This window comes from Ambystoma mexicanum, chromosome 12, assembly GCF_040938575.1.
Source record: "Ambystoma mexicanum isolate Mex_15411 chromosome 12, UKY_AmexF1_1, whole genome shotgun sequence".
In the NCBI taxonomy this organism is placed as follows: Eukaryota; Metazoa; Chordata; class Amphibia; order Caudata; family Ambystomatidae; genus Ambystoma; species Ambystoma mexicanum.
This window is the reverse complement of record NC_090936.1, coordinates 962629127-962641188: the sequence shown is the minus strand read 5'-3', so window position 1 is coordinate 962641188 and position 12062 is coordinate 962629127. Positions and strand designations below refer to the sequence as shown.

The following is a 12062-nucleotide window of genomic DNA, read 5'->3' as shown; positions in this document are numbered from 1 at the left end:
TAGGAATTTGGAAATGCGGGAACTTAAAAATTCATCTAAATTTACACCGCATTTTGTTACTGAAAATGTGATGTACATCTTTCACAAATCTATGATTAGTGACATTCATAATACAATGGATAAACACAAATTTTCAAAGGGTATCTTCAAGATATTCAACAAAGTGATATACAATCTTACCAAAGACGAATTCAAAGCTCTGGATTCCCTGACGATGAATCAATTGATTACCATTAAGGAAGCCAATAAAGGGGGAAATGTGGTAGTACTTAACACTAAGGACTACATCCAAATGGGTATGACACATCTTAACACACCACAATGTTACAAAATCCTCAAAACTAATCCTACCAAAAATATAGTCACGGAGCTGGGTAATTTAATTTTAAAATGGCATTCTATGGGACTTTAAACGGATGAGGAGAAAAAGTTTCTTATTACCAATCCAACAATGCCAACTATATATTTTCTACCAAAAATACATAAGTCGTACGAACTGCTGCCAGAAGTGAGACCCATCATGAGTGGTATAGGATGGGCCACAGAGGACCTATCCCAATATTTAGATGAGGCTTTGAAACCTTTGTGACAGAAATCAAGTCTTACATTAGAGATAGCACACATGTTTTGCAGTTTCTAGACTCTGTTGAATGGCAATCACAATATTTACTTGCAACTTCAGATGTGACGGCACTATACACCAGCATTGGACATGATCGGGCATTAAAAGCGTTAGAATTTACTTTTAGGAACTGTTCAGCTTCTTATTGGAAGCATGTTGATATGTTGAAAGAATTTGCTATTCACGCTAAAGAATAATATATGTTTATTTAATGATCAGTACTTCGTGCAGGAGAGAGGAGTAGCAATGGGTGCCAAATTTGCGCCTTCATTGGCAAATCTCTTCATGGCGCAATATGAAGAGCAACATATATATAGACAGAATGGCTTCATAAATAACATTATTGGATGGAAGAGATTCATAGACGCCATCCTAGTAGTGTGGGATGGTACATTAAACTCTTTTGAAGATTTTGTGAGACATGCTAACAACAATGAATTTGGAATTCAATTTACGGGACACGCCAGTCCATCACAGATTGACTTTCTAGATCTGCACATATTCATTTCTGAGAATCGAATACATACTTCTACTTATCTCAAACCCACTGAGGTGAACTCAGTTTTGCATTCAGATAGCTGCCATCAGCGAGGCACCATGAATAACATTCCTGTAGGTGAATTTTACAGAGCTCGTAGACACTGCAGCAGAGATTGTGATTTGGAGCAAGAATGTGTTTTACTTAAGAGAAGATTCCTTGAAAGGGGATATAGTCATACATGTGTCAATCAAGCAGCTAATAAATACATGCATACCAAACAAAGAGATCTGGTCTACAACAAGAGGAAAGGTAATTTGCAAACACAGCCCATTGCCATTATCACACAATTCACTGGAGACAGTAGGGCATTGTATCGTTTGGCAAGTAAGCATTGGGACATTCTTAAGCTGGATAAAGACCTGCTACCTTTTATTACAGACAGGCCCAAATTCACCTTTACCAAGGCACCCACCATCAGGAAGAAATTGTGTCCATCCTTTTTGGATGTTACTCCTAAACCAGTAGGTTCAAGATGGCTTAAAAGTGATGGTGGTTTTCACAAGTGTGGATATTGTAATCAATGTTAATATGCATGGGACAAATGCAAAATTTTCAAGGATCAGTTTGGGAATACAATCAATATAGATGACCATATCAATTGTAAAACACGCTATGTTGTTTATTTAAGCAAATGCGTTTGTGGTAAATGTTATGTGGGGAGTACTATCAGGCAGCTAAGGATACGCATCAGAGAACACTTGTTAAGTTTAAGGAACACAGAACCAAAAACACCTTTGGCCATACATTGGCAAACAGAACACCAAATGTATAATGTACAGGATGTAAAATGTTTGGGGCTGATGAAAGTCAAAAAGGGAAAGAGGGGTGGGGACACCCAATTGTTACTACGTAGAATAGAAACCAAAACAATTTGTCTTTTGAGGTGCATGGAACATGGTCTAAATTCAGACCACGAGATGTATGTTTTTTTGTAAATTCATAAATTTGTGATTTATCCAGGTTTATATAATTAGCCAAATGGCCTGTGACATGCCATGTTGATCACCTGCATAAGGCATAGAAAATTCTTTTTAGTACAATAGGATGTATTCATACAATGGATTAATAGTATAGTGGCACGAAACACACCAGATCAGTATATGCTTTAACAGCGTAGGAACAATCCAATGAAGTCTTTATTTAAATTTACAATTCTAACAATGACAAAATAGGCAATATAATTTTATCAGCATGTGACATTGATATAGGCAAATTCATGCATATTTGTGCAGGGAGGCCATCCCTAGGAAGATTCTTTAAGGGTCTTAGCATGGACCCAACATGGCGGCCGGCACGCGTGGCGCTGCGTTCGGGGCGTGGTGACGTCGCGTGTAATCATGCGCGTGACGTCATCACGACGAACGGACGTTGCGGCCGCGGATCTGCCACGCAATGCAACATAATATAACATTGCGTCTAGCGCGAGCAGACGCATCTAAGAGGTCGAGGGACGAGGGATTGAACCCAGGAAAAGGTAGGATCAGACAATATAATTTCCACAATATGTACAAGTACAATTTAATAGCTTTACTCATAAGTGTCCTGTCAAACTTTTTAGGTCACAGGGAACTATCCCAGAGACTTAGAAGAAGATACCACGAATTTTGTTTTGTTTTCCTGGCAGTACTATAAGGTGGGCATTCATCCATATAGTGTGCACACACATTGGGTAATCAAATGGTCTATTTAATCATTGCACATTCATAATCACATTTATTTATATATATAGATACCAAGAAAGTAATACGCGACAAGGGTAAGCTTATTCAATACTTCTAGACACCTGACCACGGGAGCACAATTGGGAGGAATAGTAGGGACTTTCCACATGGGTGAATGGTTGGATAAATTAAGGATGAAGAGTAACTGGTGGTCAACTGGCATGGTCACGTGACATTGTAAACAGATCTTGAATGCACCTAGCTCTTAATTCACCATATTATTCATTAGGAGTGATAATGTGTATTAGATTGTCAATTAAATATTTGGTTCTTTTCTTTATTCTAATTTCCATGGATGCTTGCATCTCTCAAAACCTACTTCAACCTGTGTGGTATGTTTTTATTTAAAACATTTTTTACTTGGTAATATGAAATATAATGTTTTATTTATTTTCATTGCCAATCTTATGCATACAAAATTCTGTTTAAAACGTCAATGTTAATGCGTTTATGTGCATTTGAATGTGGCGAATTGGACCAATATAGCCTTGAGAACGACCACAACGGTTGAAACTTGTGTCGGCTATTGGTGATTAAGTTCACGAACCGTATCATTTCAACATAAAGATAACATCGGATTGAACACACAGTGTGGACTATAATCATTTGCGCTGTCTGCATATTGATTTGTATAGTGGCAATAAGTCGTTTGTGAATACTAGTATCAAGCGCGGAGAAAGTATTGCAATATTTGATTCACTTCCGGAACTTCGGGTGCACAGTCAGGCGCGCTTCAAGGCAGGGTTGGCAGAAGCGAAGTTGGTGGCTCAAGACATCATGGAGTCCACAGTGGCGCATATAGACACCTCAGGCCGTCCCATCTGCATCGCCACAGACGTTGAGAAGGACTGCCTGGCTAAGGGCTACTAAGTTTAACCCGGATGTCCAGGAGCTCATATTGAACCTTCCATTCGAGGGTAGCGACTACTGAAGAGCAGTTCCCAGACTGCGAAATCCTTATCTATCCTCACAAAGTCCACACCCAAAACATACAGCCAGGCGCACCAGCGTTCCGACAAGGGGGGGGGGGGTCTTCGGCGGGTTCCAGGGCTTCCAGTAATGAACGTCCAGGCAGCCAGACCGATCTCTGAGTCAGCACTTCTGCAAACAACACAAGGCAGTGAAAAAGGGATTCTTTCAGTCCCCCTCCTCAGCCTCAGAGGGAAAGAAGGCCTGACACTCCCCTCTGGCTCCACGTGTTTGTAGTGGGGGGCAGGCTTGCCCTTCACGCACAGTATTGACGTACAAGGTTTGCGTACCCCTGGGTTATATCCGTAGCGTCCACAGGCTACCTCCTACGGGTTCCTCCCTCTCCTCTCTCCACCCCCACAGATTGGGACAGCAACTCTGTTGGTGGAAATTCTATCGCGCATAGAGGGCCAGGCAGTGGAAGAAGTTCAAGCCTCCCAGCGGGACATGGGCTTCTACGCCAGGATTTTCACCATACACAAGAAGAACCAGACTGGCCTGAGAGTTGTGTTGGACCTTTCCACCCTGAACTTGTCCCTCCCTCGTCAAAAGTTCAAGATGGTTATGCCAGCGCTTATTGCGGCGACACCGTGTAGGGGAAACTGGATGTGCTCCCTGGATCTGAAGGACATGTACCTACACGTCCCGATTTGGCAGCCTCATCGGTCCTTCCTGAGGTTCAGGATCATGGGCTTCCATTTCCAACACAAGGTTCTACCTTTTGGCATCAATTCAGCCCCCTTGGTCTTTACCAGACTGATGAATGCAGTGACAGCCCTCCTCAGGGCCCAAGGTCACCATGTCTACCCGTACCTGGATGACTGCCTCGTCAGAACGAGATCCCCGGAGGCGGTCCATCACACCTCCTCCGCCCTCATCTCATGAATACACTACACGAATTGGGATTTTCCATCAATCTCAAGAAGTTGCAGCTTCAGCCGACGCAGAGTCTGGCTTTCCTGGGCCTTATCTCGGACAAAAGCTCTGAGAGAGTTTTTCCCTCGAAGGACAAGATCACAGCCATCCAGAGGGCCACAGATCATTTTCTCAGCAGAGCAGTGACCTCAGCATGGTGGTACCACCACCTCTTGGGCATCATGGTGACATTTCTACTGGCAGTGCCTTACACGAGGCTCAAAATGAGAAGATTACACCTGCACTTCGCAGCCTCATGGAGTCTGGAGCGGGGTTCCGAGGCGGAGCTTGTCAGCATTCCTCCCATTCTCCACCAAGACCTCGTCTGGTGGAGCACAGACTGCAACTTGCGGATAGGCAGGCCCTTACGGCAGTCACCAGCACAGCTTACCATCACCACAGATTCCTCCTTGGAAGGCTGGGGGGCTACACTGGATAACCACAGCGTCCATGGAGTCTGGTCCCTTCAGGAGCAGGAGGCCCATATCAATTGGCTAGAGCTGAAGGCGATCTGGCTTTCTCTCAAAGCGTTCCTGCCGCTTATCAGTAGCAAAACGATCCTCATTCAAACAGACAATTCCACCAGCAGGTATTACATCAACAAGCAGGGTGGCACCAGGTTTCCTCCCCTATGCAGCCTGGTAATGGCATTAGTGAGCGGGCTCTGGAGAACAGCATTCACTTGAGCGCAGTCCACCTCTCGGGGGGAGTCAAACCTGGAGGCAGACAGGCCCAGAAGATTGGGTGCGGATAATTCTGAATGGCAATTGAATGATCAGCTCCTTCGGGGGATGTTCAGCAGGTGGGGACAGCCCCAGGTGGATCTTTTCACCACCTGGTACAACAGGAAGTGCCCTCAGTTCGCATTCTGGCAGGGAAAGGGCCTAGGCTCCCTGGGCGACGCCTTACAGTTACAGTGGAACAGCATGAACGCACATGCATTTCCTCCAACTCCCCTGGTTCACAGGGTGATCTGCAAGATAAGGGAGTCACGTCACCTCAGCATCATTCTGATAGCTCTGTGGTGGCCTCCGAGACCATATTTCTCGGAGCTGCTCAGCCTCTTGGACCAGCCTCCGATTCGCCTTCCATTGGGCCCAGCTCATCTTCTATCAGAGCATTGAGGCAGGGCAATCCACCCCGCTCTGCAGAAGTTAGCCCTTGCAGCGTTGTTCCTGAGCAGGTCACAATGAAGCACCTGCGTCTGTCGCAGGCTAGCCTAGACATCATATAGTGCGCTAGGAGCAATGCTACTAGGAGCCTGTATAAAAGCAAATGGACTAGGTTTTGCCACTGGGCAGAGTCAATGGAAGTCGATCCTCTTACTTGCACATTGGACGATGTGCTGGCCTTCTTTGCACACTTTGCACACATATATGCAAATATGCCGCACCTATCTGGCAGCCATCGGAGCCATGAACGAGAGGGATAGAGTCAAAAGCTACCTTAAGGCTAGGTGGCTGCTAGCTCCAAAAGAGATCACAGTGGGATACAGGAGTATCAAAAAACAAGTGTTTATTTAAACTAATAAAAAGACATATTTACAGAGAGTGCCATGGCACGTGGGGTAAGCATAATGGAACACATTTTGGTCTGCGTATTTACAGGTGGTACCGTTGCTAGGCTTTTGCCTGAAGGGGCTAGTGCATCCTTTCTCCCAAGCCTGCAAACAAAAAGAAAAGACTGGCAAGTATCTTGGCAGGGAGGTAAGGGCAGCATAATGGGACTGCGCACACACATTTCATAACTTAGGGAGTGGGGGGGGATTTAGGTTTTCTCTGGATCGTGGTTTTCTCAAGCGTTGGGTTTAGCTCCTGCACACCCTCTTCCCATATTCGAGCATGATGTCCTCCCTTTTTTGACAAGGCGTAGTTATTGACCTTCTCTCAAACCACCAAACTTTCCCTTATCTCTTCCCCTTGTCCCTGACTAATGTTTGTCTGATCCCTTCATCCCAAAAAAGATAGAGGTCCACATCACCATGAACATAGATGATCTGTACAGGGATCCCAGATTTTAGTGCAATTGTATCCATGTTGCCTCGGACTGCTGTTTTCTGATGACCAGAGTCTGAGGGCTCTCGCTGGGTTACCTTACATCTTAACAGGTAAATGGCATATCTTAACTGGTTGGGACACTCCCGTGTCAGACCTAACAGTGACCAGACTGTGGTCTTCCTCAGAGTCTAGGGAGCCCATCAACTTGCTGAAGCTGGCGGCGATCAGGCTGGGCCTGGTCCCTTTCCATCCCTCTGTGAAACACCAGACTATGCTGATCCTCAAGAACAACACAGTGGCCATGCACTACCTCAACAAGTGAAGTAGTGTGGGGTCCTTGCCTCTGTGCAGAGGACCAAAGCGACTCTGGTTCTGGACTCTGGAGAACGGTGTCTCTCTGGTGGCGACTCATCTGGCAGGCCGAGAGAATATCAAAGCGGATGCCTTGAGCAGACAGACCTCGGCCACTGACCAGTAGGAGTTCTGCCAGGAAGTTCTGGAGGAGATTGTATTCTTTTGGGGAACTTCTCGAGCAGAACTATTTGCTTCCAGTGTCAACAGGAAGTGTGAGTTGTTCTGCTCCAGGGAATTTCCTTGTCAGGGTGCTCTTGGGGACGCATTGTCAGTCGAGTCGACGTTCAACCACCTGTATGTATTCCCACCGATCCCGGTCATTCTGTTGGTTCTCAGGAGATTGCGCCTGTTTGAAACCACTATGATCCTCATCCCTCCAGACTGGGCCCAGAGAATGTGGTATTCAGAGTTTCTGGACATGTTCATCTACCCTCCTTGGCGCCTTCCAAGGGGAGTAGTCTTGCTCTCCCAATCTGAAGGGCGGGTCCTCCATCCAAACCTCAGCAGCCTGAACCTTCAAGCTTGTCTATTGAGAGGCTGAGATACAAGGAGTGGTACTTGTCGGACGACGTCCTCAATGTGCTCCTATCAGCTCTGAGTCCCGCTATAAAATTAATTTATGCCTGCAGGTGGTGTACATTTTTGACTTGGTTCCCAGGAGAAGGACCTGGCGTCTTTATCCTGTCCTCTGTGTTGGATTTTCTGCTATCTTTGGGCCAGGCAGACCTGCTGATTGACACTGTGATGGGTTACCTTACTGCTATTTCAGTGTTCAAAAGGTCCCCATAACAAGGCTTGTTTTTCACAATCCCCTCTGTTATGCTGTTCTTGCGGCGGTTGTGTAACCAGTTTCTTCCCCGTCCGTTTCTGATTCTGGCATGGGATTTGAATTAAGTCTGAACGTCTCTTATGGGTGCTCCATTTGAGTCCCTTCATTCATGTTCTATTAGGTTGCTCAACATCATGTTGACAGTTGGTCATGCGAAAAGTCTCTTCTTCGGCAGAACATATATCTGAAGCTTCTGGGGTCTGGTCAGTAGTAGGAAAGGGAACCAATGCTTCTGATGAATGTTGATGTAGATTGTCTTATTTCTTAGCACATTTGTACATTCTCCCATTTTCATACTAGTTTGTATTTTTGATGTTTTCTTATTTTCCTTTGTCTGATCTCATCTTGAATATTTTGTAGTTTCAAATGCAGTTTTGTGTAATAAGTAAGTATGAGTTCCTGATCTGTATCGTTACTTAAATCGTAAGTTAATGCTGCAGAGTCTTTTTGCAGTTCATGATGCTCAGGTTGTGCGTATTTAATTAGGAGTTTCAACATGTTTAGAGAGCAATCGGTTAGTCTGATTACACATTCAGGTAAAAGATTGTGATTTTTATTTTGTAAGCTGGGAAAAGTTAGAATTTGTAAACATAGCATTTTGAGATGAATATATTTCTGTATGGTAATGAATTCACACTATTTTAAAAGTTCTTTTCTCCGTATTTTGTCCAGTTTCTTGGGTTTGTCTAATGTGGCAATGCAAGAGGTCTTTTCGATACACCAACATTTTCAAAACTAGGTTCAGCCAAATTTAGGTGATTCTCAATGGACAGTGCTTCCGCCATAGTCATTGTCAATAATGGATTTCAAAGGAGAGGAATAAAATAAATCCCTCAGAAGATTGATTTCAATCAAAACTGTAGAGAAAGCCCAAAAAAGAATAATATTGGTATGGGTAATGAAACTGTTCCGGTAATGAGTGCGAAAGACTCATACCAAAATATAGTGGCTGTCCTACAGTATCAGCTTTGGCACGCAAATGTATAAACATCGGTACAATAGGAGAGACATGGGTAGTAAATGAATATTTACATACTGTGCTAGTCAGAGAAAAGAATAGGAACTGCAGTACTTATGCCATGTCCTCTTAGCAATCCGATGGCTCATCGGCTGTGTCCCCACAGTGGTGCTCCATACATCCCAGCGTCCAACGAGGAAAACTCCAACAAACTTGAAACCAAACACAGACTGTGTAGGAGCGGCGGAGAAGGGTGGGCACACTAGTACAGGTTTCCATATCCTAATAAATTACCCAGGGCATTGAAGCAAATAATGGCAACACATACGCGTGTATCAAACAAAATTTATTTTGTTGGTTTGCAGTTATATAGTTGTATAATTGTGCCATTTGGCCATATATCACCATGTAGCAGTCATCTATCATCTGGTGGCTATTTTAGGATTCCTTATTTTAGACCCTGTCTAGTGCTCTTCTAAAAATACTAAGTCTCTGAGCAGAAGATCATACCCTTGAGAAAGAAAAATACCAAGGTAGCTAGTGCATATGTTGTAAAAGTTGAGCTAATTACTTTTCCTTGCAGCTCTCCAGATGTTCCATTGATGCAGTGTGAAATGATCCCAAGCTGCAGTGACAGAAGCGTATAGTGCAAAACATTCATGGCCCTCTTTATCAATAGATGTTTAAATAGATGTTTAAAAGAAGTGGCATTGGGTGTGACACATACCGACTCCCAGGGAGACCTTCAAAGATGTTAATTTCAACTCTCCCAATAGATGAGAATGCTTTCTGCATCAGTGTCTGTATCTTGCTGTGTATAGTTACTATGTCATTTATAAAAAAAAAAAGTCTTCACCAACCAAAATCTGTTGTATGCTTGAACCAGTAAGTCTTCGGGAACAAATGGAATGAAAGTTCATACTACATGGTATCTGGTAGAGTAAATCCCCCCACGGGAGCCTGCTAATTGGAAGCAGAAGCAAGTGCACTAAGTGAAACTAAGTGAATGTTTTTTAGTCCAGCCGAATGTTATTTCAAAAGATGATCCACCTACAGGGAAAAGCAAAACATGTTGGTAACTAGTAAGTTGCTTCACCCATCCTGTGTATAATGTCCACATATGTAGGGTTATAATTGTGGAATATTATTAATACCTTCTATCTCCTCATTCTGCCTCTATTTTTCTACTGTGTATGTATTGACAGTTTTCAAAGCCATATCTCTGTTTTCTTTATTTTAATTCAATAGACACTGAACCAGAGAGCATATTTGAGATGAATCATGAAAGATGCATTGAAGATCTAGACCACCAAGGCGCTGTTGGAAGTAACGTAGAAGTGAAAGACGGCCAGTGTTCTGAGCCAAGTGAAACTTACAAAAAAACTGCTCCCAAGACTAGAATGAAGCGGAAACGCTCAGCAGGAAATGGACTTGATATCTCTGTAGGTGAAGGTGACGACAAATCCACCAACACTATAAAACGGCAGAAGAAACACACTGGAGAAAGAACGTTTACATGTACTGAATGTGGGAAAAGCTTTAGTCATAGCTCCACTCTGAACAATCATCAGAGGACTCACACAGGATTGAGGCCGTATGCATGTACAAAATGCACAAAAACATTTATCAACAATACAAACCTCATCAACCATCAAAGAACCCACACAGGGGAGCGGCCATATATTTGTACTGAATGTGGGAGAAGTTTCAGTCAGACCTCACACCTCATTAACCACCAGAGGACCCATACAGGGGAGCGGCCTTATGCATGTAGTGAATGCGGGCGATGTTTCAGCCAGAATGCACATCTGATCAACCATCGCAGAATCCACACTGGAGAGAGGCCATATGTATGTTCGGACTGTGGCAAAAGATTCAGCAACAATACCAATTTTATTAATCATCAAAGAATCCACACAGGTGAGAAACCATATACATGCCGTGATTGTGGCAAGTGTTTCATTCAAAATTCTCATCTAATCAACCATCAAAGAACCCACACAGGTGAAAAACCATATGTATGTGGTGACTGTGGAAAAAGTTTCAGCTGGTCAGCAAATCTGAACACACACCAGCGGATACACAGAAGAGAGAAACGCCCAGAAGCAGTTACTGAATGTGTGAAGACCTATATGGAGCCTGCAATCATAATTATACATCATGAGGTATATGCAGAGGAGTTTGTAGAGGCAGAAGACTGTCAAATAGCAGCAGTTGTAATTGGTGAGGATCATAGTATGGAGCAAATGCAATGATGTACATGCAAGTACCTACAGCACAAAAGCACTTGCCAAGATACAAGTACAGCCCCATGGAGACATGCTGCCAGCAGCCATGATTTGCTTCAAGCTCCACACAGAAGTCATCGCGGCCACAACGCAAGTACTGAGAAGAGCATTTCAAGAAATCTGGCAGAAAAATGCAAAACCTATTGGCTCGTAGAATGTGGATCGTTCATACAACAGCCTATATGGGATTTGACACCCATAGTGCAGGTGTCATTTGCAATGACTTGTTTACCCTTGTCAAACACAATGAACTTCTTCTATGTAAAAAGGGATGGGGAAGTAAACGATTCGAGCAGTCACTAGTTTGATCACACCTCTGCTTGTTCAAGGTTTTAAACAATCATAAGCCAGACAAATAAATTAACTAGTACATCTGTTTTGAACATCGTCTATCTAATCATGTTCAAGGGTCATGTTTACCATGTGTTGTCGAATGTTGTAATACCAACCGCTGAATGTACTAAATCTAGACCATACTGGGGATCCCAAGAGGATCCCTTGCAGTTTACTTGAAAACATTAACACAAAACTTCCCTTGAACACCCTTAGTCAAGCTTATGACAGATTAGCCATGTGACAAGTTAAATGTGTATGAGTCAGTGTTTCCAAATGTATAGGAGTCATGACCCCATCAGTGCATGCACAATTAAAGAAAATGCTGACCGTATCTGTTTCATTTGGGGGATCCATGACAAAACAGTGCAATACTTCAGCTCTGCCCAGATTTACAAACTGATTCAGCACTGCAGAGAAGTGAATTGTCATTTAAGTTAAACGTCTGCATTTTGGGCACTACACCCACAACACTCGATTCTCGAGAATTGGGTTTTTCTTACAGAAGTATTTGTTGATAAAACCCTATTAAAAA

The 12062-nt window shown here is 43.5% G+C and overlaps 1 protein-coding gene across 4 annotated transcripts in view; it reads left to right on the top strand.

The window, feature by feature from the left end:
* Positions 1–11577, top strand: part of LOC138514136 (zinc finger protein 420-like) — a 1401466-nt gene extending 1389889 nt beyond the window's left edge. For all 4 annotated transcript variants that reach the window (XM_069629436.1, XM_069629435.1, XM_069629434.1 and 1 more), the window contains one exon: positions 10155–11577. In XM_069629436.1, the coding sequence (XP_069485537.1) occupies positions 10155–11161 (1007 nt within the window). In that variant the 3' untranslated portion in view covers positions 11162–11577. The remainder of the gene's footprint in view (positions 1–10154) is intronic.
* The last annotated feature ends 485 nt before the right edge of the window (positions 11578–12062 follow it).